The 27,257-nt window shown below is 47.8% G+C and overlaps 2 protein-coding genes across 2 annotated transcripts; both read left to right on the top strand.

Annotated features, from left to right (window-relative positions):
- Window positions 1-2,822: 2,822 nt before the first annotated feature.
- Window positions 2,823-6,068, top strand: LOC139374093 (reticulon-4 receptor-like 2). Its single transcript, XM_071115086.1, has 4 exons — window positions 2,823-2,951; window positions 4,187-4,413; window positions 4,659-4,892; window positions 5,193-6,068. The coding sequence occupies exons 1-4, from the start codon at window positions 2,894-2,896 to the stop codon at window positions 6,066-6,068; spliced, it is 1,395 nt and encodes a 464-aa protein (XP_070971187.1). The 5' UTR covers window positions 2,823-2,893.
- Window positions 6,069-8,702: 2,634 nt separating this feature from the next.
- Window positions 8,703-11,523, top strand: LOC139375521 (reticulon-4 receptor-like 2). The gene is made up of 4 exons (XM_071117353.1): window positions 8,703-8,743; window positions 9,583-9,868; window positions 10,114-10,347; window positions 10,648-11,523. The coding sequence occupies exons 1-4, from the start codon at window positions 8,703-8,705 to the stop codon at window positions 11,521-11,523; spliced, it is 1,437 nt and encodes a 478-aa protein (XP_070973454.1).
- The last annotated feature ends 15,734 nt before the right edge of the window (window positions 11,524-27,257 follow it).

The following is a 27,257-nucleotide window of genomic DNA, read 5'->3' as shown; positions in this document are numbered from 1 at the left end:
TCTGAATAGGTGGCTGTTCCTTTATCTGATTAACTGACTGTTCCTTCATCTGATTAACTGACTGTTCCTTTATCTGATTAACTGGCTGTTCCTTCATCTGAATAGGTGGCTGTTCCTTTATCTGATTAACTGGCTGTTCCTTCATCTGATTAACGGGCTGTTCCTTCATCTGAATAGGTGGCTGTTCCTTTATCTGATTAACTGGCTGTTCCTTCATCTGATTAACGGGCTGTTTCTTCATCTGAATAGGTGGCTGTTCCTTTATCTGATTAACTGACTGTTCCTTTATATGATTAACAGACTGTTCCTTCATCTGAATAGGTGGCTGTTCCTTTATCTGATTAACTGACTGTTCCTTCATCTGATTAACTGACTGTTCCTTTATCTGATTAACTGGCTGTTCCTTCATCTGAATAGGTGGCTGTTCCTTTATCTGATTAACTGACTGTTCCTTTATATGATTAACAGACTGTTCCTTCATCTGAATAGGTGGCTGTTCCTTTATCTGATTAACTGACTGTTCCTTCATCTGATTAACTGACTGTTCCTTTATCTGATTAACTGACTGTTCCTTTATATGATTAACAGACTGTTCCTTCATCTGAATAACTGACTGTTCCTTTGACTGTTAAACTGACTGTTCCTGTATCTGATTAACTGACTGTTCCTTCATCTGATTAACTGACTGTTCCTTTATATGATTAACTGACTGTTCCTTATCTGTTAAACTGACTGTTCCTTCATCCGATTAACTGACTGTTCCTTCATCTGATTAACTGACTGTTCCTTTATATGATTAACTGACTGTTCCTTTATCTGATTAACTGGCTGTTCCTTCATCTGATTAACTGACTGTTCCTTTATTTGATTAACTGGCTGTTCCTTTGACTGTTAAACTGACTGTTCCTTCATCTGATTAACTGACTGTTCCTTTATCTGATTAACTGGCTGTTCCTTCATCTGATTAACTGACTGTTCCTTTATTTGATTAACTGGCTGTTCCTTTGACTGTTAAACTGACTGTTCCTTCATCTGATTAACTGACTGTTCCTTCATCTGTTAAACTGACTGTTCCTTCATCTGTTAAACTGACTGTTCCTTTATCTGTTGAACTGACTGTTCCTTCATCTGATTAACTGTCTGTTCCTGTATCTGATTAACTGACTGTTCCTTTATCTGTTGAACTGACTGTTCCTTCATCTGTTGAACTGACGGTTCCTTTATCTGATTAACTGACTGTTCCTTTATCTGTTAAACTGACTGTTCCTTCATCTGATTAACTGACTGTTCCTTTATCTGATTAACTGACTGTTCCTTTATCTGTTAAACTGACTGTTCCTTCATCTGAATAACGGGCTGTTCCTTCATCTGTTGAACTGACTGTTCCTTCATCTGATTAACTGACTGTTCCTTCATCTGATTAACGGGCTGTTCCTTTATCTGTTAAACTGTTCCTTTATCTGTTAAACTGTTCCTTCATCTGTTGAACTGACTGTTCCTTTATCTGACTAACTGACTGTTCCTTTATCTCTTTACATGTGACTGACTGGGGTTAGAATCTGGGTCTTCTGAGTTCCACAAGACTGTGTTTGCCTGCTGAGCTAAAGCCTAGGGAACTAACACACTCAGCTGATAGTGTGGGAGAGGCAGGGGAATCCGGGTCTCCTGCATGTCACAAGACTGAGTTAGCCCGCTGAGCTAAAGCCTGTCTGTCTACCTTTGTCTGTTTGTCTCTTTACATGTCTGTCTGTATGTAGTCGACTGGGTCTCCTGTCCACCACAAGACTGTGTTAGTCCGCTGAACTAAAGCCTAGAGAGCTAAAGCAAGTCAGTCTTCAGGGGTTGTCATTGGGTTGGCTTGAAAGTATACAGCACCAAATGAGCAAAACACTATGCTGGACAGACCAGTTACACCAAAACGTTCTGAGTTTTACCAATTAGCCAGTTGGATCCATATAATGATAATCCCAATTATATCGTTAGAACCCCCACCTTCACATTCCAAAATCCTTCTGTATCTCAACCTGAATGTGTCCCACTCATAATATCTAAGACTACTCATTCATTCCTGTCTCATGTCACATGTCACCAACTACTTCGGCACATATGAGAGTGTTGTGGGTTTTATTTACTAAGTCTCCACTCCTTATAGGCTAAGTAGAATTATTCATTCAGAAATGTCTGTGCGACAACCTCCCTTTGGCAGTAGGTAAATGTCCCCCCCCCCCCTCCGTCTGTTTATTCAGATTTGGTTTTAATCCCACTGATCTCCTTTCCTCTCTCTTCCTTCTATTCTCTCGCTCTCCATTCATCTCTCTATCCCCCCTCTCTCTGAGGCGTGCCGTTGCCGCCCGGAAACAGACCATAGAGGCTTCTGATCGCGAGCCAGGCAGCGAACCTAGTGCTGCTTTCTCTATCCGTCCTCCGCTCCTCCACAAAGCGCAGTCATTACCGGGCATCGTGCCTACGTACCTCCCTCCCTTCCTATCACTCACTCAATCACTCACTCCATCCCTCCCTCCCGCGTGACTCTGTCTGAATCTACTCCTTTCTCTATCTTGGAGCGCTGTCCTCTAGGCTATCTGCGGTTGCGCGCGCGGTCTCTCCAAGAATCCTCTCATCACCCGCACGCACAACACTCCTCTTTCCGTTTTTTCTCTTCTCTCAATTACCCCCCTCCCTCGATCTTGGCCCGTGACGTAGGGGATTCCGTGGTGCCCACAACCGTAGGCGCTAACGGGATTCTCGAGTATAAATGGGACACCGGGAGCCAACATTCGGTACTCTCTCAGTCGCTCCGACTCGGGAACCAATCGTCCAGAGTACCAGTCAGCGGAGATAGCAGGCAGTATTTTACCCTCTCAAGCTAACTCGCTTTCGGCTTTGGTTTGAAATGGACACCCCTACAACCGCTCGGAGCAGACAATGCTCATTCATGCGCACCTGCAAAAGTAAGTTTCTACTAATTTTCTTACTGTTGTGCATGAATTACTATGACTTTTATAAACTATCTTACTTGATAGTTTTAAGTATCCTTCCTCCAGTTGACCTATTTCTACCACTTTTCTAACGGTTTCCCGTTATATTCTGTTTGTCTTCTGATGTAATAGTGTAAGAGGTGTTGTGCTTTAGTTAGGCTGCTATGACTTTGAGAAAGTATCTGATTTGATAGTTTGGTAATCATTCACCCAGTTAGCAATGGAATGCATGCTTCACAGATAATATTTAAACAAAATGCTTTGCAGCCATGTTAGATGCAGCCATCAACATGGATTGTAATTCCAATACGTTTGTAAAATAGATTTAGTACGGGACGTTTTAAACTTGCAATTTTGCTATGATTGTACTTTGATTTTACTTTATGATGTAGGCCTACTTTTCAACTATTCAATAGACAGATATCGCCTGTGTAAGATATGGAACTTAACTTAGACTTTTAATATGTTTGTAATAGTTTTAGATGCGATTTACTTGGGTTTACTTTGAGATACTGCCGTGCGTAATGCCTTACGCAAGCAAAGAGAGACAGGCAGTTTTACGCACAGACTTGGTTACTCAATCACGCCTTCTAAAGTGATCAGACGTCATCTCTGTCATCATATGGGCTCATGATGCTGTAGTCTTTACTGATTATGAATTAACTGAGATTCATATTGTCTAAATTGAGCGTGAATTATTTAATCAGTATTAAAATGACAATCTCATTCCACCAATATGATGATATTTTGCGAATGTTTTCAACAATTTCAAAATGATACATTTTAGGCATTCAGATTAGACAAAAGCTTTGCATAAAGTATTTGGCATCAACTGAAGGTAGCAATGTGGTTTAGTGCAGCAGTTGAGTGTCTGCGTCAACGGTTTCAGCACCGTTGTTACTGGACAGCTCCAGCTATCTTTTCCTCATATCTCCGTATTCAAACGTGACAATTTCAACTGATGTTGGGGAGAAAAAACTATTGCTGCATCCATAACTACTTTGGTACATAAGCAACACTTTGATTGTGATCTGAGATTTGACTGATCAGCTTTATTGGGATTCAACTACCACATTTCCAGCAGCAGTTTGCCATCCGGGCCACCACCAAACAGTTTCAGAACCACAGCTAACGGACAGCTCCCGCTAGCTTCGCCTTCCCGACCCCACATCTAGACTCACTTCTCCCCGCTTCCCTCTCTCTCCCAGGCGGACTCTCCCTGTGGCTGGTGGTGTGGCTGGTCCTCGGCAAGCCCGGTCCGTCGGCGGCGTGCCCGCATCTATGCGTGTGCTACCCGACTCCCATGACCGTGAGCTGCCAGGCGCAGAACTTCACCTCCGTGCCCGTCGGCGTGCCCTACGACTCGCAGCGTGTGTTCCTACAGAACAACCGAATTACGGAGCTCAGAGTTGGCTCTTTCGGCTTCGGGACTCAGGTAAGAGACTATAGATTGTTTAAAGGAGACATGGCGGGTGTTTGAGTGTGTGATTATTTTGCCCTCTCTCTCTCTTTCTAACTCTCTCTGCCTCTATCTTTGCTCCTAACCCTTTTTTTTCTTTTTGAGTTTGAGTCCAGAGTCTTACCTACAATATGACCATAGAATAATACCTGACCCTAGAATACATATTGATATTCACACTCTCCCTCCTCCTCGTCTCCCTCCTCCCCTCTCCCCTATAGGTCCTGTGGCTGTTCTCCAACAACATCACGTGGATTGAGGCTGGCTCCTTCAGTGAGCTGAGGGATCTAGAGGAGCTGGACCTGGGAGACAACTCTCACCTGCGCAGGCTGGAAGGAGGCGCCTTCAGGGGCCTGGAGAAACTCCAGAGTCTCCACATGCACCGCTGCAAGCTTACCGCCCTGCCCCACGACCTGTTCCACAAGCTGTACAGCCTGCAGTTCCTCTACCTGCAGGTAGGGCAGTACACATATATTCATGCACACAAGGGCACATATGAAAACACACACAACACGCATACACACACACTACAGGGAATTCTCATAGCTGTGAAAATTACATCATTTTATATAATCACAATCACAATTACATCATGTTGTATCATGATTCAAATCATGCTGCATCAGTGATAGTTATGAGATGCCCTTAGTGGAAGGTGCAAATGTTTCTCACCTCACCACTACTGAGATGTAGCCCATCATCACCTGATCCCACCTGACCACTTCCTCTTCCTGTTTCCTGTTTCGTCCTTGTAGGAGAACCAGCTCCACTTCCTCCAGGATGACCTCTTCTCTGACCTCATCAACCTGAGCCAGCTTTTCTTGCATGGAAACCGTATCCGTACTCTGTCGGAGAACGTGTTCCGTGGCCTGGTCAACCTGGACCGCCTTCTTCTCCACGACAACCGTGTGCGCCAGGTTAACCGCAGGGCGTTCCGCGACCTCGGACGCCTCACCATGCTCTTCCTGTTCAACAACTCATTGGCTGAGCTCCCCGGCCAGGCTCTCCGTGACACCCAGGGCATCGAGTTCCTCCGTCTCAATGGGAACCCCTGGTCCTGTGGCTGCGAGGCCCTCCCCCTGTGGGAGTGGTTCCGTGGCGCCCGCGTCTCATCGTCCGAGCTGTTGTGTTCCTCCCCGTCCCCCCGCCGCGGGATGGACCTCCGCTTCCTTCGTGAGATGGACTTCGCCCTCTGCCCTCTCCCCGACCCTGGCACCCTGGCCGGCTCCACCACGAGGACCTTCAGCACCAAGACAAGATGGTGGTTCTCCAAGCACAAGCCCCAGTCCCAGACCAAGGCAGTGTTCGAGAAGAGCTCCGAGACCATCAAGGCCTTCCCGTTCCCCCAAGGAAAGAACAACCCACCCATCGTGTCCTCCACCAACGTCAAGTACGAGCTCGGTGAGGAAGAGGCAGCACTACCCAAACTCGACGCTGAGGAGTACTGGGCGAACTATGGGAACGAGGACGCCGGCACCACGCTGCGATGCTTCGAGCTCGAGTGTCCGCCTGACTTCGATGGCCTCCCTCCCAACTCCTCCTCCACCCCCACATCATCCCCCTCTCTCTCACTCCTCCTCGCCCTCTCGCTACTCGCCTTCTCCATCAGTCTACACCTCATATTTGGCTGAATCAGACTGAGTACCCACTTCCCGTTCCTGTCTTCGCCCCGGCCCCTCTCAGGGCATGGGGAACCCCTTGTTAAAGACTCTGTACCTCCCTAGTTAACCCTCTGATGTCCTACTGGATAACCTCTGTCAGTAGTACAGGACAGCAGGGGATACAAAGGGGGGGGTTAGATTGTTACTTCTAACTTAATGCAGGGTTAAACAACAATGGCTGACAGTACATAGTACACTATTGTACATAGTACAATATAGTACAGTACAGTAGTCAACCAAGGCTGTTACTACAACAGGTGCATCTCACCTGTCTGGTGTGTTGGTTGCCGTGACGACGCCTGCAATCAGGGGTCAGTGGTCACCTGTAACGCTCTACAGCGAACACCAGTGCTACTTACTGTTGCGAATGCTACAACTGTTGTCACTTGGAGGAATATTACTACTACAAGTGCTACGACTATTACATGCATGTTACGACTACTACTATTCAGAACACGTCTGCTACTACAAGTGCTATGATTACAGTTACGACAGTATCTACATTTCTACTGTTGTACTAACTCTGACAACTGTACTGTAAATAGGTGGGTGTACTTGATGGTGCAGTGCAGTTGGGATTTCCTTCTTATATGTTGTCTACCACGATGCCTACTTTATAATGGATTGTTTACAGAGAAATCGCTAAGGGGAGAGAGAAAAGAAGGGATGAAAGAGAGGCAGTCACCAGCGTACGAGAAGGTGAGAGAGGATATGTAGAGAGATATGTAAAGGTAGAGAGAGAGAAAGACACACAGAGAGAGGATATGTAGAGAGATATGTTAAGGTAGAGAGACAGAAAGGCAGAGAGAGTGATGAGTTAAAAAGTTACCAAAGGAAGAAGCTAGAGGACAGAGAGGGTGGAAGAGAAGAGAAGAAAGGGCAACAGGAAAGGACAGAGAGCGAGGGAGAGAGGGTTGTCGAGATTCTCAATAATAAAGAGAACGGAAGAGAGGGAGCAAGGACAGCGCAGGCAATATAAATAAAGCAAAGGAATGTGAGACACGGTGAAATGAAGAAAGAACGAAAGAAAGAAAGAGAGAAAATGACAGTGCTGGCCTTTGACCATGAGATACTTAATAGGAGAGACAAGCAATCACTTCAGGTATTCAAGTTCAGTCTTTGTATAACTTCATGTCCTGTAAATATGACATCATCACCATAGAAGCCACAGGGGAAGGATGCTTCCTGTCTGGCAGTGTCAGTCGCTGTTCTGATTGGCTATCGCTGTTTGTTTGTGATGTCATTGACGGAATGTGTGACATGACCCGTTTGAGAGATAAAAAGACCTCTTGAGATTCTGAATAACATTTGTGAGACTTTTCTTTGGGTGCAGCAGCTGTTGTGTTTCAAACTGATTTTACTTGATCAATAATTGATCTCTTTAAGTAATTTGTTCTCTCTCTTGGAATGCTCACTCACTTCTTTGGAAGGTGAAAGTAGTGCACTACATAGGGAACAGGGCGCCATTTCAGACGGAGCCCATGACTGCTTGTTAGTCCTATAGCCAAAAACTTGATGATGAGTAAACAAACAAATTAAGTGTTTTCAACTCAGCCCCCCAGTTCCGACTACCATACCCACCCCAATATCTCTAGTCTAATACTCCCCCCATCAACTAAGCAGAATCAACTTAGTTCAACTCAGAAGAATCAACTTAGTTCAACTCAGAAGAATCAACCAGTAACTGAACTGCATAGAACTCAAGAAGAGATCTAGAAGTGGAACTGAAAGAGACATAGAATGGCACACGTGATGACTGGACTGGACTGGACAGTCCAAACCAATAAGACCGACTAGTGATTGACCAGCCATATTATTCCAATAGGACTGTTCTGGACTACTTCCTTAGTATCTTAATGTACAGTACATCAATATTACAATAGTATCTTAATGTAGAGTACATCAATATTACAATAGTCTCTTAATGTACAGTACATCAATATTACAATAGTATCTTAATGAAGAGTACATCAATATTACAATTGTAAGGCTCCGGGTGTCGTGGGTGTGGAGTCAAATGCAGGAGACAGAGAGTTCAATGCTGCGCGTCTCTTAATCGCACCAATGCATCTAGGGTGCTCACAAAAACGTTACGTTCCCAAAACACAGGGAATCAAAATGTACAATGGGAAACAATCCCGACCGGACACTAACACGTGCCTATACCACAGACCCGAAGGTTACATAGAAATAATCCCGCACAACAACCAGACGGGCCGGCTGTCTAATAAAGACAAACTAATTAAACATCCACAGGTGCTACCACTCAACATACAAGGAGGGGAAGGAAAAACAATCAGTGGCAGCTAATAGGCCGGTGACGACGACCGCCGAGCGCCACCTGCCCGGGAAAGGGAAACACCCTCGGTCGGACTCGTGACAGTACCCCCCCCCTGACGCGCTGACCTATTTCTACCACTTTTCTAACGGTTTCCCGTTATATTCTGTTTGTCTTCTGATGTAATAGTGTAAGAGGTGTTGTGCTTTAGTTAGGCTGCTATGACTTTGAGAAAGTATCTGATTTGATAGTTTGGTAATCATTCACCCAGTTAGCAATGGAATGCATGCTTCACAGATAATATTTAAACAAAATGCTTTGCAGCCATGTTAGATGCAGCCATCAACATGGATTGTAATTCCAATACGTTTGTAAAATAGATTTAGTACGGGACGTTTTAAACTTGCAATTTTGCTATGATTGTACTTTGATTTTACTTTATGATGTAGGCCTACTTTTCAACTATTCAATAGACAGATATCGCCTGTGTAAGATATGGAACTTAACTTAGACTTTTAATATGTTTGTAATAGTTTTAGATGCGATTTACTTGGGTTTACTTTGAGATACTGCCGTGCGTAATGCCTTACGCAAGCAAAGAGAGACAGGCAGTTTTACGCACAGACTTGGTTACTCAATCACGCCTTCTAAAGTGATCAGACGTCATCTCTGTCATCATATGGGCTCATGATGCTGTAGTCTTTACTGATTATGAATTAACTGAGATTCATATTGTCTAAATTGAGCGTGAATTATTTAATCAGTATTAAAATGACAATCTCATTCCACCAATATGATGATATTTTGCGAATGTTTTCAACAATTTCAAAATGATACATTTTAGGCATTCAGATTAGACAAAAGCTTTGCATAAAGTATTTGGCATCAACTGAAGGTAGCAATGTGGTTTAGTGCAGCAGTTGAGTGTCTGCGTCAACGGTTTCAGCACCGTTGTTACTGGACAGCTCCAGCTATCTTTTCCTCATATCTCCGTATTCAAACGTGACAATTTCAACTGATGTTGGGGAGAAAAAACTATTGCTGCATCCATAACTACTTTGGTACATAAGCAACACTTTGATTGTGATCTGAGATTTGACTGATCAGCTTTATTGGGATTCAACTACCACATTTCCAGCAGCAGTTTGCCATCCGGGCCACCACCAAACAGTTTCAGAACCACAGCTAACGGACAGCTCCCGCTAGCTTCGCCTTCCCGACCCCACATCTAGACTCACTTCTCCCCGCTTCCCTCTCTCTCCCAGGCGGACTCTCCCTGTGGCTGGTGGTGTGGCTGGTCCTCGGCAAGCCCGGTCCGTCGGCGGCGTGCCCGCATCTATGCGTGTGCTACCCGACTCCCATGACCGTGAGCTGCCAGGCGCAGAACTTCACCTCCGTGCCCGTCGGCGTGCCCTACGACTCGCAGCGTGTGTTCCTACAGAACAACCGAATTACGGAGCTCAGAGTTGGCTCTTTCGGCTTCGGGACTCAGGTAAGAGACTATAGATTGTTTAAAGGAGACATGGCGGGTGTTTGAGTGTGTGATTATTTTGCCCTCTCTCTCTCTTTCTAACTCTCTCTGCCTCTATCTTTGCTCCTAACCCTTTTTTTTCTTTTTGAGTTTGAGTCCAGAGTCTTACCTACAATATGACCATAGAATAATACCTGACCCTAGAATACATATTGATATTCACACTCTCCCTCCTCCTCGTCTCCCTCCTCCCCTCTCCCCTATAGGTCCTGTGGCTGTTCTCCAACAACATCACGTGGATTGAGGCTGGCTCCTTCAGTGAGCTGAGGGATCTAGAGGAGCTGGACCTGGGAGACAACTCTCACCTGCGCAGGCTGGAAGGAGGCGCCTTCAGGGGCCTGGAGAAACTCCAGAGTCTCCACATGCACCGCTGCAAGCTTACCGCCCTGCCCCACGACCTGTTCCACAAGCTGTACAGCCTGCAGTTCCTCTACCTGCAGGTAGGGCAGTACACATATATTCATGCACACAAGGGCACATATGAAAACACACACAACACGCATACACACACACTACAGGGAATTCTCATAGCTGTGAAAATTACATCATTTTATATAATCACAATCACAATTACATCATGTTGTATCATGATTCAAATCATGCTGCATCAGTGATAGTTATGAGATGCCCTTAGTGGAAGGTGCAAATGTTTCTCACCTCACCACTACTGAGATGTAGCCCATCATCACCTGATCCCACCTGACCACTTCCTCTTCCTGTTTCCTGTTTCGTCCTTGTAGGAGAACCAGCTCCACTTCCTCCAGGATGACCTCTTCTCTGACCTCATCAACCTGAGCCAGCTTTTCTTGCATGGAAACCGTATCCGTACTCTGTCGGAGAACGTGTTCCGTGGCCTGGTCAACCTGGACCGCCTTCTTCTCCACGACAACCGTGTGCGCCAGGTTAACCGCAGGGCGTTCCGCGACCTCGGACGCCTCACCATGCTCTTCCTGTTCAACAACTCATTGGCTGAGCTCCCCGGCCAGGCTCTCCGTGACACCCAGGGCATCGAGTTCCTCCGTCTCAATGGGAACCCCTGGTCCTGTGGCTGCGAGGCCCTCCCCCTGTGGGAGTGGTTCCGTGGCGCCCGCGTCTCATCGTCCGAGCTGTTGTGTTCCTCCCCGTCCCCCCGCCGCGGGATGGACCTCCGCTTCCTTCGTGAGATGGACTTCGCCCTCTGCCCTCTCCCCGACCCTGGCACCCTGGCCGGCTCCACCACGAGGACCTTCAGCACCAAGACAAGATGGTGGTTCTCCAAGCACAAGCCCCAGTCCCAGACCAAGGCAGTGTTCGAGAAGAGCTCCGAGACCATCAAGGCCTTCCCGTTCCCCCAAGGAAAGAACAACCCACCCATCGTGTCCTCCACCAACGTCAAGTACGAGCTCGGTGAGGAAGAGGCAGCACTACCCAAACTCGACGCTGAGGAGTACTGGGCGAACTATGGGAATGAGGACGCCGGCACCACGCTGCGATGCTTCGAGCTCGAGTGTCCGCCTGACTTCGATGGCCTCCCTCCCAACTCCTCCTCCACCCCCACATCATCCCCCTCTCTCTCACTCCTCCTCGCCCTCTCGCTACTCGCCTTCTCCATCAGTCTACACCTCATATTTGGCTGAATCAGACTGAGTACCCACTTCCCGTTCCTGTCTTCGCCCCGGCCCCTCTCAGGGCATGGGGAACCCCTTGTTAAAGACTCTGTACCTCCCTAGTTAACCCTCTGATGTCCTACTGGATAACCTCTGTCAGTAGTACAGGACAGCAGGGGATACAAAGGGGGGGGTTAGATTGTTACTTCTAACTTAATGCAGGGTTAAACAACAATGGCTGACAGTACATAGTACACTATTGTACATAGTACAATATAGTACAGTACAGTAGTCAACCAAGGCTGTTACTACAACAGGTGCATCTCACCTGTCTGGTGTGTTGGTTGCCGTGACGACGCCTGCAATCAGGGGTCAGTGGTCACCTGTAACGCTCTACAGCGAACACCAGTGCTACTTACTGTTGCGAATGCTACAACTGTTGTCACTTGGAGGAATATTACTACTACAAGTGCTACGACTATTACATGCATGTTACGACTACTACTATTCAGAACACGTCTGCTACTACAAGTGCTATGATTACAGTTACGACAGTATCTACATTTCTACTGTTGTACTAACTCTGACAACTGTACTGTAAATAGGTGGGTGTACTTGATGGTGCAGTGCAGTTGGGATTTCCTTCTTATATGTTGTCTACCACGATGCCTACTTTATAATGGATTGTTTACAGAGAAATCGCTAAGGGGAGAGAGAAAAGAAGGGATGAAAGAGAGGCAGTCACCAGCGTACGAGAAGGTGAGAGAGGATATGTAGAGAGATATGTAAAGGTAGAGAGAGAGAAAGACACACAGAGAGAGGATATGTAGAGAGATATGTTAAGGTAGAGAGACAGAAAGGCAGAGAGAGTGATGAGTTAAAAAGTTACCAAAGGAAGAAGCTAGAGGACAGAGAGGGTGGAAGAGAAGAGAAGAAAGGGCAACAGGAAAGGACAGAGAGCGAGGGAGAGAGGGTTGTCGAGATTCTCAATAATAAAGAGAACGGAAGAGAGGGAGCAAGGACAGCGCAGGCAATATAAATAAAGCAAAGGAATGTGAGACACGGTGAAATGAAGAAAGAACGAAAGAAAGAAAGAGAGAAAATGACAGTGCTGGCCTTTGACCATGAGATACTTAATAGGAGAGACAAGCAATCACTTCAGGTATTCAAGTTCAGTCTTTGTATAACTTCATGTCCTGTAAATATGACATCATCACCATAGAAGCCACAGGGGAAGGATGCTTCCTGTCTGGCAGTGTCAGTCGCTGTTCTGATTGGCTATCGCTGTTTGTTTGTGATGTCATTGACGGAATGTGTGACATGACCCGTTTGAGAGATAAAAAGACCTCTTGAGATTCTGAATAACATTTGTGAGACTTTTCTTTGGGTGCAGCAGCTGTTGTGTTTCAAACTGATTTTACTTGATCAATAATTGATCTCTTTAAGTAATTTGTTCTCTCTCTTGGAATGCTCACTCACTTCTTTGGAAGGTGAAAGTAGTGCACTACATAGGGAACAGGGCGCCATTTCAGACGGAGCCCATGACTGCTTGTTAGTCCTATAGCCAAAAACTTGATGATGAGTAAACAAACAAATTAAGTGTTTTCAACTCAGCCCCCCAGTTCCGACTACCATACCCACCCCAATATCTCTAGTCTAATACTCCCCCCATCAACTAAGCAGAATCAACTTAGTTCAACTCAGAAGAATCAACTTAGTTCAACTCAGAAGAATCAACCAGTAACTGAACTGCATAGAACTCAAGAAGAGATCTAGAAGTGGAACTGAAAGAGACATAGAATGGCACACGTGATGACTGGACTGGACTGGACAGTCCAAACCAATAAGACCGACTAGTGATTGACCAGCCATATTATTCCAATAGGACTGTTCTGGACTACTGAGCTCAGAGATCCCGGCACAAAATGAATGGATGGAAAAGCCTGGCAGTTTTCCAGCAGGGAGAGACAAGGAGAGTTACATTGTGGCTTTACTGAGATTGATTGACAGATGGACAGAACAACAGAGGGACCAAATTGTCACTCACAGACTTTGCTGACTCACAGAGAGACATAATTCCTTGACTTGCTGACAGAGACAGACTAACTGACCTATTCATGCCTTGGTGACCAGTGATCGACGGAAGACAGTTTAAAAGAGAGACTGGAATCTGATTGGCGGACAGCTGAAGCAACGTCAGAGAAAGGAGGAGGACCTCTGAGGAGGTGACCAAAAACAGACTTCCTCTCCTCTTCCTTTCTTCCTACTCGTTTTGTCTGAGCTTCTACAAGGCTTTGTAGGAGGGTGGGTAGGCGTGCTGACGAATCATCCCTCCCTCCCTCCTTCCTCCCCTCTCTCTCTGTCTCTCTCTCTTCCTTTCTTTATCCTACCGGTCACCTGTTTCTGTAAAGCACTCACCCCTGCGTGCTCCATCTCTCTGAAGAGAGAGAGAGAAATTAAAGGAGGGAGCGGAAGGAAGAAGGGGAGAGAGAGAAAGAGGGGAGGAAGGAGGGAGGAAGGGAGGAGAGAGTTCCTTTTACATAGATGTTTTCAGTAGAGGTGAAGAGGGCAATGACAGGCTGAGATAGGGTATGAGTAGGAGGAGAACAGAGAGGCACACACACACACACGCACGCACACACGCACACACACACGCACACACACACACACCTTATGTTATGAGTTTCTAGACTAAGTGGTGAGAAACAGACAGACAGAGAGAAAGAGAGAGAGATAGACAGACAGACAGACAGACAGACAGACAGACAGACAGACAGACAGACAGACAGACAGACAGACAGACAGATAGACAGACAGTCTTGCAGCTCCATGTAATGTCATCCCAATCTATTTCTGTTACCCAATCTATTTCTGTTACAGTAGTTACATAGATTGTGCTTTCTGAAATCACCTCGCTTTTAAAGAAAAGCATTACCTATGTTATTCAGTTGGAGATTTTGGGATTAATCCCAAATGGCACCCTGTCCCCTATGCATGGGCCTCATTCAAATGTAGACCACTAAATAGGGAGTAAGGTGCCCTTGGGGAAACAGCCTTTCAATACATGTGAGTCAACCATAGAAACAGGATTCTATGGACTCAACAATACGCTGTTCACTAATAATAGAGTCCAGGGATTGGTTTGTGTTCTGTTCTGCTGTGGTAACACTGTGTCCGTCCATATATGTCAGCCATTAGAGTGAGGTCAAACTGGGCCTCGGTGCTCTTCTGTGGCCATGACAGTCAGGTCACTTTCAGACGACCAAAGCCCCAGTCATACCATTTTACCCAGTGATTGGACTGTAAATTAAACCTGCCTGCTTGACCTAGTGAGAGAGTGTGAGAGAGAGTGTATGTATGTGTGAGAAAACAATATTTTGGTATCTACTTGACTGTGTGAGGAGATTGAGTTGTCTTCTGCTGTCATCTTTCTCACTGTGGAAGGAAAGAGGCAACATTATATAAAGAAATAAATACTGAACTTTGTTTTGAAAAAATGATTTGCGTGGGCGTATCATTTGAAGGATTTGGATATCAGCCTTGGAAAGTCCAGAGGGACAAACACACACATACACACACACACACGCACGCACGCACACACACACGCGCACGCTCGCACGCACACACACACACACACACACACACACATACATACACACACACATACACACACACACACACATGAATACATACACACACACACACACACACACACACCAATACTTTCTTCGACTTCCAGGCAAATGTCCATTTGTAGATGATAACAGTTACCATGTAACACCATCAGTATTACAACAGGCTCTTAATGTACAGTACATCAATATTACAACAGGCTCTTAATGTACAGTACATCAATATTACAATAGTACATAGTACATCAATATTACAATAGTATCTTAATGTAGAGTACATCAATATTACAATAGTCTCTTAATGTACAGTACATCAATATTACAATAGTACATAGTACATCAATATTACAATAGTATCTTAATGTAGAGTACATCAATATTACAATAGTATCTTAATGTACAGTACATCAATATTACAATAGTATCTTAATGTAGAGTACATCAATATTACAATAGTCTCTTAATGTACAGTACATCAATATTACAATAGTATCTTAATGTACAGTACATCAATATTACAATAGTATCTTAATGTAGAGTACATCAATATTACAATAGTCTCTTAATGTACAGTACATCAATATTACAATAGTATCTTAATGAAGAGTACATCAATATTACAATTGTAAGGCTCCGGGTGTCGTGGGTGTGGAGTCAAATGCAGGAGACAGAGAGTTCAATGCTGCGCGTCTCTTAATCGCACCAATGCATCTAGGGTGCTCACAAAAACGTTACGTTCCCAAAACACAGGGAATCAAAATGTACAATGGGAAACAATCCCGACCGGACACTAACACGTGCCTATACCACAGACCCGAAGGTTACATAGAAATAATCCCGCACAACAACCAGACGGGCCGGCTGTCTAATAAAGACAAACTAATTAAACATCCACAGGTGCTACCACTCAACATACAAGGAGGGGAAGGAAAAACAATCAGTGGCAGCTAATAGGCCGGTGACGACGACCGCCGAGCGCCACCTGCCCGGGAAAGGGAAACACCCTCGGTCGGACTCGTGACAGTACCCCCCCCCTGACGCGCGGCTCCCGCAGCGCGCCGACACCGGCCTCGAGGTTGCCCCGGAGGACGAGGCGCAGGGCGATCCGGATGGAGGCGATGGAAATCCCTCAACATGGAGGGATCCAAGATGTCCCCCACCGGTACCCAGCACCTCTCCTCCGGATCGTACCCCTCCCAGTCCACGAGGTACTGCAGGCCCCTCACCCGGCGTCTTGAGTCCAGAATGGCCCGGATCGTGTACGCCGGGGACCCCTCGATGTCCAGCGGGGGGGAGGGACCTCCGGTACCTCACTGTCCTGCAGGGGACCAGCTACCACCGGCCTGAGGAGAGACACATGAAACGAGGGGTTAATACGATAATAGGAAGGGAGTTGTAATCGATAACACACCTCGTTTATCCTCCTCAGGACTTTAAAGGGCCCTACACACTGCGGACCCAGCTTCCGGCAGGGCAAGCGGAGAGGTAGGTTTCGGGTCGAGAGCCAGACCCTGTCCCCCGGTACAAACACGGGGGCCTCACTGCAGTGGCGGTCAGCACTCCTCTTCTGCCGTCCACTCGCTTGTCGTAGAGATTCCTGGACGGCCCTCCAGGTCTCTTTGGAGCGCTGTACCCATTCCTCCACCGCAGGAGCCTCGGTCTGGCTCGGATGCCATGGTGCCAGGACCGGCTGGTACCCCAACACACACTGAAAAGGGGACACGTTAGTAGAGGAGTGGCGTAGTGAGTTCTGAGCCATTTCAGCCCAGGGAATGTATCGTGCCCACTCCCCTGGCCGATCCTGGCAATACGACCGCAGAAACCTACCCACCTCCTGGTTCACTCTCTCCACCTGCCCATTACTCTCGGGGTGATAACCGGAGGTCAGGCTGACAGAGACCCCCAAACGTTCCATGAACGCTCTCCATACCCGGGACGTGAATTGGGGGCCCCGATCAGAAACGATGTCCTCCGGCACCCCGTAGTGCCGGAAGACATGGGTGAATAACGCCTCCGCAGTCTGTAGGGCTGTAGGGATACCGGGCAACGGGAGGAGACGGCAGGACTTAGAGAACCGATCCACAATCACCAGAACCGTGGTGTTCCCCTGAGACGGCGGGAGATCGGTTAGGAAATCTATGGACAGATGTGACCATGGCCGCTGTGGAACAGGGAGGGGTTGTAGCTTCCCTCTAGGAAGGTGCCTAGGAGCCTTACTCTGAGCGCACACTGAACAGGAGGAGACATAACCCTTAACGTCCTTAGCCAACGTAGGCCACCAATACCTTCCCTGAAGGCTCCCCACTGTCCTCGTCACCCCAGGGTGACCCGAGGAGGGTAGGACGTGAGCCCACCGAATCAGTTTGTCCCGAACACCAAGCGGCACGTACCTTCGCCCCGCTGGACACTGAGGAGGCGCAGGTTCAGCCCGTAACGCCCGCTCGATGTCCGAGTCCACCTCCCATACCACTGGGGCTACCAGCTTCGAGGCGGGAAGGATGGGAGTAGGTTCGGTGGACCCATCCTCCGTGTCATAAAGGCGGGACAGTGCGTCAGCCTTCACGTTCTGGGAGCCCGGTCTATAAGACAAAGTAAATCGGAACTGGGTGAAGAACATGGCCCACCTTGCCTGACGTGGGTTAAGTCTCCTAGCTGCCCGAATATACTCCAGATTCTGGTGGTTCGGTCCAGATGAGAAAGGGGTGTTTAGCCCCCTCAAGCCAGTGTCTCCACACCTTCAGAGCTCTAACCACCGCTAGCAACTCCCGGTCCCCCACATCATAGTTACGCTCCGCTGGGCTGAGCTTCCTTGAGAAGAAAGCGCAGGGGCGGAGTTTTGGTGGCGTACCCGAGCGCTGTGATAGCACGGCACCCACCCCAGCCTCGGACGCGTCCACCTCCACTATGAATGCTAGAGAGGGGTCCGGATGCGCCAACACGGGCGCATCAGTAAACAGCGCCTTCAACTTGTTGAATGCTCCGTCCGCCTCTGCTGACCACTGCAAACGCACCGGGCCCCCCTTCAGCAGTGAGGTGATGGGAGCCGCTACCTGGCCAAAACCCCGGATAAACCTCCGGTAGTAGTTGGCAAAACCCAGAAACCGCTGCACCTCCTTTACCGTGGTCGGAGTCGGCCAATTACGCACGGCCCTAATGCGGTCACCTTCCATCACTACCCCCGAGGTGGAAATGCGATATCCCAGAAAAGAGACAGCTCGTTTAGAGAACACGCATTTCTCAGCCTTGACGTATAGGTCATGCTCCAGCAGTCTACCAAGCACCTTGCGCACCAGAGACACATGCGCGGTGTGAGTGGCCGAGTAGATCAGAATGTCATCGATATAAACCACCACTCCCTGCCCGCACAGGTCCCTGAGAATCTCGTCTACAAAGGATTGGAAAACGGCTGGAGCATTCTTTAACCCATACGGCATGACGAGGTACTCATAGTGGCCTGATGTAGTACTAAATGCGGTTTTCCACTCGTCTCCCTTCCGAATACGCACCAAACTATACGCGCTCCTGAGATCCAGTTTTGTGAAGAACTGCGCTCCGTGGAACGATTCCACCGCCGTAGCGATGAGAGGTAGAGGGTAACTATACCCCACTGTGATGGCGTTTAGACCTCTATAATCGATACACGGACGCAAGCCTCCCTCCTTTTTCCTCACAAAAAATAAACTTGAGGAGACGGGTGAAATGGAGGACCGAATGTACCCCTGTCCCAGCGCCTCCGTGACATATGTCTCCATTGCCAACGTCTCCTCCTGGGACAGCGGGTACACGTGACTCTTGGGAAGCGCAGCGTCTACCTGGAGAGCTATCGTACAATCCCTTCCCGGTCGATAAGGTGGTAATTTAGTCGCTTTCACTTTACTGAAAGCGATTGCCAAATCGGCATACTCGGGGGGAATGCACACCGTGGAACCCTGGTCTGGACTCTCCACCGACGTGGCACCGATGGAAACTCCCAAACACCTTCCAGAACACTCCTCTGACCACCCTTGGAGAACCCCCTGTCTCCACAAAATTTTAGGATTGTGCCGGGCCAGCCAGGGAGTCCCCAGCACCACTGGAAACGCAGGCGAATCAATAATAAAGAAACTGATACGCTCCCTATGATTTCCCTGCGTCACCATGTCCAGTGGGACCGTGGTCTCCCTGACCATCCCTGACCCTAATGGCCGGCTATCTAGGGAGTGCACGGGGAAAGGAGAATCTATCGGCACCAGCGGAACCCCTAACTTAAGGGCGAGTCCGCGATCCATAAAGTTCCCAGCTGCGCCTGAATCGACTAGCGCCCTATGCTGGGAAGAGGGAAAAAAGCGAAGGAAAAAAGTTAAGACAAACATGTGGCCAACAGGGGGTTCTGGGTGAGTTTGATGCTGACTCACCTGGGGTGACCGAGAAGCGTTCCGCCTGCCATCTCTACTCCCAGACGGACCCCCCCAGCACCGATCAGACGTGTGTCCTCTCCGACCACAGTTGGTGCAGGGAAGGCCTCCTCCTCCGGTACCCCTCGGCGCAGCCCCTCCCAACTCCATCGGAATGGGAGCGGAGGGGCTGGGTGGTGGAACGCACAGGACCCTCTCTGAACGCCCGCGGGCAGCCAGCAGATTATCCAGTCGAATGGACATGTCAATCAGCTGATCCAGTGACAGAGTGGTGTCCCGACACGCTAACTCCCGGCGGACGTCCTCTCGGAGACTACACCTGTAGTGGTCCATGAGGGCCCTGTCGTTCCACCCAGATCCGGCTGCCAAGGTCCGCGCGTAATCCTGGGCGCTCCTCCTCTCCTGCCTGAGGTGAAATAGTCGTTCTCCCGCCGCTCGGCCGTCTAGAGGGTGATCAAACACGGCACGGAAGCGGCGGGAAAACTCTGGGTAGTGCTCCCGCGCTGAGTCTGGACCATTCCAGACCGTGTTCGCCCATTCCAGGGCACGACCCGTGAGGCAGGAGATGAGGACACTCACCCTCTCTTCTCCTGAGGGAGTGGGTCTGATGGTGGCCAGGTATAGCTCCAGCTGGAGCAGAAACCCCTGGCAACCCGCCGCCGCTCCATCATAAGCCCTCGGTAGCGTCAGACGGAGAGTGCTGGAGTCGGGAGATGGGGAGTCCGGAACCGTGGGTGCCGAAGGTGGAGAGAGGAGCCCACTCCTCTCCCATCTGTCCATTCTCTCCATCACTTGATCCATCGCGGATCCGATCCGATGAAGGACGGTGGTGTGGTGGAGAACCCGTTCCTCCATCGATGGGAGAGGGTTGGCTGCTGCTCCTGCTGACTCCATCAATTTGATAGGTGCGGGATTCTGTAATGCTCCGGGTGTCGTGGGTGTGGAGTCAAATGCAGGAGACAGAGAGTTCAATGCTGCGCGTCTTTTAATCGCACCAATGCACCACAGGGTGCTCACAAAAACGTTACGTTCCCACAACACAGGGAATCAAAATGTACAATGGGAAACAATCCCGACCGGACACTAACACGTGCCTATACCACAGAGCCGAAGGTTACATAGAAATAATCCCGCACAACAACCAGGCGGGCCGGCTGTCTAATAAAGACAAACTAATTAAACATCCACAGGTGCTACCACTCAACATACAAGGAGGGGAAGGAAAAACAATCAGTGGCAGCTAATAGGCCGGTGACGACGACCGCCGAGCGCCACCTGCCCGGGAAAGGGAAACACCCTCGGTCGGACTCGTGACAACAATAGTATCTTAATGTAGAGTACATCAATATTACAATAGTCTCTTAAAGTGGAACTGACAGTGTTTTAACTACTTTGTAGATGTGAAACAAACAGACCATAATATCAGTCAAATATATTCAATTCCCAGTTTAAGCAACAAAACAACTTTATAAGAGTTTTTAAAAATGGGTTCTATTTGACTCAACGCTCCATGACGTGCACTGTTGGCAGAATAGATGGATGCAGTTCAATGCATGATTAATTAATATAATTCACGTATACACTTCTCGGTAGTCCCAAAAATATTGTTATCAGGTTGTAAATCATAGCAGGTCTGCTTGGCACACTGCTTAATGAATCCACTTGGGAGGCACTGTTTCTAGATAACATGTAAACAGCCTAACCAGCTCTGCTAGGGCAAGTCAAATGGGCAGAGTGAGGTGTTCTCTCATTTGCTTCTGAAAGTAGCTAGCAATCTAGCCAACTTTAGCCAGTTAGCTTGGGTACTTTGTTGGGACAGCATGCATCGGCAGGCAAGTTGCAGGAGGACCAGCAGGTTACTTACTTACTATTCCCCATCGTTTATCAGTGACATTTTATTTTTTATTTTATTTTTTATTTAACTTTTTACTTTTTTTAAATGACATTTAATTAGTTTTTTTGTAAAAAAATGTAGAATTTTACACCCTTTTTTCTCCCCAATTTCGTGGTATCCAATTGTTAGTAATTACTATCTTGTCTCATCGCTACAACTTCCGTACGGGCTCGGGAGAGACAAAGGACGAAAGTCATGTGTCCTCTGAAACACAACCCAACCAAGCCGCACTGCTTCTTAACACACCGCGCATTCAACCCCGGAAGCCAGCCGCACCAATGTGTCGGAGGAAACACCGTGCACCTGGTGACCTTGGTTAGCGTGCACTGTGCCCGGCCCGCCACAGGAGTCGCTGGTGCGCGATGAGACAAGGATATCCCTACCAGCCAAACCCTCCCTAACCCGGACGACGCTAGGCAAATTGTGCGTCGCCCCACAGACCTCCCGGCTGCGACAGAGCCTGGCGCGAACCCAGAGTCTCTGGTGGCACAGCTAGTGCTGACATTTTGACTGTTAAATAGCTGAAAAAGTTTGAGAGCATTTATCTAATGTTCCCTTGTTAGATTTTAGCTCATCTCATTCAGGCTAGCATTAGTTGTTGAACTTGTTGTTTCTGATGTTCATAACTGAGGTGGAGAGCCTACCTGTTCATGGCTGTTTGATCAGTAGAACTGTAAAGTTCCCACATGTGACTCCTGTGGTATTTACATTACTGCAGAAATACTTTCAGGTGTATTTTGTGTCTTTTGGTGAATGTGTTCTAATGATCTGAAGTCACGCTGTTGCTGCTGCCTGTAAACACACAGTCCAGTTCATAGTGAATGAGGACAGGCCCTACTGCCTGGAAACACAGTCCAGTTCATAGTGAATGGGGACAGGCCCTACTGCCTGGAAACACACAGTGCAGATCATAGTGAATGAGGACAGGCCCTACTGCCTGGAAACACACAGTCCAGTTCAAAGTGAATGAGGACAGGCCCTACTGCCTGGAAACACATAGTCCAGATCAAAGTGAATGAGGACAGGCCCAACTGCCTGAACACACACCACTCTCTCTCTCTCTCTCTCTCTCTCTATCTCTCCTATTTATTTTTCCTCACGTCTCTCTCTCACAAGCCCTTCCTCCCCTCTTTCTCTTTCTCGCCCTCATTCTCTCTCCCTCTCTCATTTATCTCTCCCCACCTTTCACTGTCACAGTCCCTTCCTCCTCACTTTCTTTCTCTCTTTCTTTCTCTCTCTCTCTCCCTAACACCTTTATCTCTCCCCAACTCTCTCTCCTTCCTCCATCTATTTCAAAGCAGATGGCAGTAAGAGCAGCAGTGTGGAGACAGAGAATGGCACCACCATGCAGGAAACACCTGCTCTGTTTGAATAATATTATATTTAAACATACAGTAATAATCAGAAATGTACAGTAGTGATAAAAAAAAAATGTGGTGTGTAAACGCTGATCACCCCTGGTGGTGAATAAATTAACACTTCCTATATATTCAATGCATTTTTTTTTTACAATATGTGTTTATATGTGTTAAACCTCCACTACGCCACTGATAATAATATGACTATACATAAATATTACATCATATCGGGCCTGTGTTTTCTTCATATGAGCCTTAATGTATGTGGAACAGACTATATATAGCCTTTTTGGCTGTTTCCCCAAGGGGTGCACATTTAAACAGAGCCGGTAATGAGTTGATTATTACGTTTGGGAAACGCCGCTTCATGGCCATGGCATACACTCCACTCCGTATTTATTCGGACGGTGAAGCCAAAGCTTTTATAAACTCCAGCATTTCGGATTTAAGATCAAATGTTTCACATGAGGCAACAGTACAGAGTGTCACCTTCTTTTAAGGGGATTTTCATTCAAGTCAGTTTTACCGTCTAGAAATGAATGTATGTATCTAGTACCCCCATTTGAAGGTGTCATAAATATAGGGACAAATTCACTTATAGCGTATTAAAGTACTCAAAAGTTTAGTATTTGGTCTCATATTCAAATCAAATCAAATCAAATTATATTTGTCACATCCACGTGGTTAGCAGAGGTTATTGCGAGTGTAGCGAAATGCTTGTGCTTCTAGTTCCGACCATGCAGTAATATCTAACAAGTAATCCAACCTAACAATTTCACAAAAATGACCTTATACACGTAAGTGTAAAGGAATAAATAAGAATATGTACATAAAAATATATGAATGAGTGATGGCCGAACGGCATAGGCAAGATGCAGTAGATGGTATAGAGTACAGTATATACATATGAGATGAGTAATGTAGGGTATGTAAACATTATATAAAGTGGCATTGTTTAAAGTGGCTAGTGATATATTTATTACATACATTTTTCCATTATTAAAGTAGCTAGAGTTGAATCAGTATGTTGGCAGCAGCCACTCAATGTTAGTGATGGCTGTTTAACAGTCTGATGGCCTTGAGATAGAAGCTGTTTTTCAGTCTCTCGGTCCCTGCTTTGATGCACCTGTACTGACCTCACCTTCTGGATGATAGCAGGGTGAACAGGCAGTGGCTCAGGCGGTTGCTATCCTTGATGATCTTTTTAGCTTTCCTGTGACATCGGGTGTTGTAGGTGTCCTGGAGGGCAGGTAGTTTGCCCCCAGTGATGCGTTACGCAGACCTCACGACCCTCTGGAGACCCTCTGGAGAGCCTTTCGGTTATGGGCAGAGCAGTTGCCATACCCGACGGTGATACAGCCCGACAGGATGCATCTGTAAAAGTTTGTGAGTGTTTCTAGTGACAAGCCAAATTTCTTCAGCCTCCTGAGGTTGAAGAAGTGCTGCTGCGCCTTCTTCACGATGCTGTCTGTGTGGGTGGACCATTTCAGTTTGTCTGTGATGTGTACGCCAAGGAACATAAAACTTTCCATCCTCTCCACTACTGTCCCGTAGATGTGGATAGGGGGGTGCTCCCTCTGCTGTTTCCTGAAGTCCACGATCATCTCCTTTGTTTTGTTGACATTGAGTGTGAGGTTATTATCCTGACACCACACTCTGAGGGCCCTCACCTCCTCCCTGTAGGCCATCTCGTCATTGTTGGTAATCAAGCCTACCACTGTAGTGTCGTCTGCAAACTTGATGATAGAGTTGGAGGTGTGCATGGCCCCGCAATCGTGGGTGAACAGGGAGTACAGGAGAGGGCTGAGAACGCACCCTTGTGGGTCCCCAGTGTTGAGGATCAGCGGGGTGGAGATGTTGTTTCCTACCCTCACCACCTGGGGGCGGCCCGTCAGGAAGTCCAGGACCCAGTTACACAGGGCGGGTTTGGAGGGTACTATGGTGTTGAATGCTGAGCTGTAGTTGATGAACATCATTCTTACATAGGTATTCCTCTTGTCCAGATGGGTTAGGGCAGTGTGCAGTGTGATTGTGATTGCGTTGTCTGTGGACCTATTGGGGCAGTAAGCAAATTGTAGTGGGTCTAGGGTTTCAGGTAGGGTGGAGGTGATATGGTCCTTGACTAGTCTCTCAAAGCACTTCATGATGACTGAAGTGAGTGCTACGGGGCGGTAGTCATTTAGCTCAGTTACCTTAGCTTTCTTGGGAACAGAAACAATGGTGTCCCTCTTGAAGCATGTGGGAACAGCAGACTGGGATAGGGATTTATTGAATATGTCCGTAAACACACCTCTGGGGTCTCCTCTGCACATGCTCTGAGGACGTGGCTGGGCATGCCGTCTGGTCCTGCAGCCTTGCGAGGGCAAACACGTTTAAATGTTTTACTCACATTGGCTGCAGTGAAGGAGAGCCCGCAAGTTTTGGTAGCGGGCCATGTCAGTGGCACTGTATTGTCCTCAAAGCGAGCAAAGAAGTTGTTTAGTCTGTCTGGGAGCAAGACATTGTGGTCCGCGACGGGGCTGGTTTTTTTTTTGTAGTCCGTAATGGACTGTAGACCCGAATGAGAGTCGAATTAAGTTCTTTCAGGGCCGTCGATGTGTCTGCTTGGGGGAATATACACGACTGTGATTATCATCGAAGAGAATTCTCTTGGTAGATAATGCGGTCGGCATTTGATTGTAAGGAATTCTAGGTCAGGTGAACAAATGGACTTGAGTTCCTGTATGTTGTTATGATTACACCACGTCTAGTTAATCATAAGGCATACACCCCCGCCCTTCTTCTTAACAGAGAGATGCTTGTTTCTGCCGGTGCGATGCGTGATGAAACCAGGTGGCTGTACCTAGTGAGCCATGTTTCCGTGAAACAAAGAACCTTACAGTCTCTGATGTCTCTCTGGAAGGCAACTCTTGCTCAGGTTTCGTCTACCTTGTTGTCAAGAGACTGGACATTGGTGAATAGTATGAGACTGGACATTGGTGAGTAGTATGAGACTGGACATTGGTGAGTAGTATGAGACTGGACATTGGTGAGTAGTAAGAGACTGGACATTGGTGAATAGTATGAGACTGGACATTGGTGAGTAGTATGAGACTGGACATTGGTGAGTAGTATGAGACTGGACATTGGTGAGTAGTATGAGACTGGACCTTGGCTAGTAGTATACTCGGGAGCGGTGCGCGATGTGCCCGTCTACGGAGCCTGACCAGAAGACCGCTCCTGTAACCACCGTTGGTGGAAGAGGGTGAGGACCAAGATGCAGCGTGGTAAATGTTCATCATTATTTTAATAAACTGAACACTAAATACAACAAGGAACAAAAGAAACCACCGAAACAGCTCCGGCAGGTGCAAAACACACTAAACAGAAAATAACTACCCACAAAACCCATGTGGGTAAGAGCTACCTAAGTATGGTTCTCAATCAGAGACAACGATAGACAGCTGTCCCTGATTGAGAACCATACCCGGCCAAAAACAAAGAAATACGAAAACATAGAAAAAGGAACATAGAATGCCCACCCTAGTCACGCCCTGGCCAAACCAAAATAGAGAATAAAAGCCTCTCTATGGCCAGGGCGTGACAGTACCCCACTCAAAGGTGCGGACTCTGGCCGCAAAACTTGAATCTAAAGGGGAGGGTCCGGGTGGGCCTTCCTTACGGAGGCGGCTTGGGTGCAAAACCTGACTCTAAAGGGGAGGGTCCGGGTGGGCCTTCCTTACGGAGGCGGCTGGGTGCGGGACCCTCGCAGCGGGCCACGGACTGAAGACCCTCGAAGAGGGCGCCATTGGAGTGAAGGGCGGCTCTGGCAGCTCCGGAGTGAAGGGCGGCTCTGGCAGCGCCGGAGTGAAGGGCGGCTCTGGCAGCTCCGGAGTGAAGGGCGGCTCTGGCAGCTCCGGAGTGAAGGGCGGCTCTGGCAGCTCCGGAGTGAAGGGCGGCTCTGGCAGCGCCGGAGTGAAGGGCGGCTCTGGCAGCTCCGGAGTGAAGGGCGGCTCTGGCAGCGCCGGAGTGAAGGGCGGCTCTGGCAGCTCCGGAGTGAAGGGTGGCTCTGGCAGTGCCGGAGGGAAGGGAGGCTCTGGCAGCGCCGGACATGCATAGGGGAGTGTAAATTGGGAAACTTGATTGATTGGTTGAATGAATGAATAGACAATTAATAGACAATTACAGCCACAGCATAACAAAACCAACAACAGTACACAACAAAACAGCCCACAGGGCTCTGGTCAACAGTAGTGCACTACAGGGTTCCGTTTGGGACAGAGCCTGGGTGTCTCTGTGGAACAGTGGAGGCTGGTGGGAGGACAGGCTCATTGTAATAGCTGGAATGGAATGAATGGAACAAAGTAAAACGTGTGGTTTCCATATGTTTGATGCAAATTATACCGTTCCATTGATTCCCTTCCAGCCACTACAATGAGCCCATCATCCTATAGCTCCTCCCAACAGCCTCATCTGCTGTGAGAAGTGAATTTGCATGGCACCAGCA

This window comes from Oncorhynchus clarkii, chromosome 19 (assembly GCF_045791955.1).
Source record: "Oncorhynchus clarkii lewisi isolate Uvic-CL-2024 chromosome 19, UVic_Ocla_1.0, whole genome shotgun sequence".
In the NCBI taxonomy this organism is placed as follows: domain Eukaryota; kingdom Metazoa; phylum Chordata; class Actinopteri; order Salmoniformes; family Salmonidae; genus Oncorhynchus; species Oncorhynchus clarkii.
The sequence above is the reverse complement of the archived record's forward strand: the minus strand, read 5'-3'. Positions and strand labels throughout refer to the sequence as shown.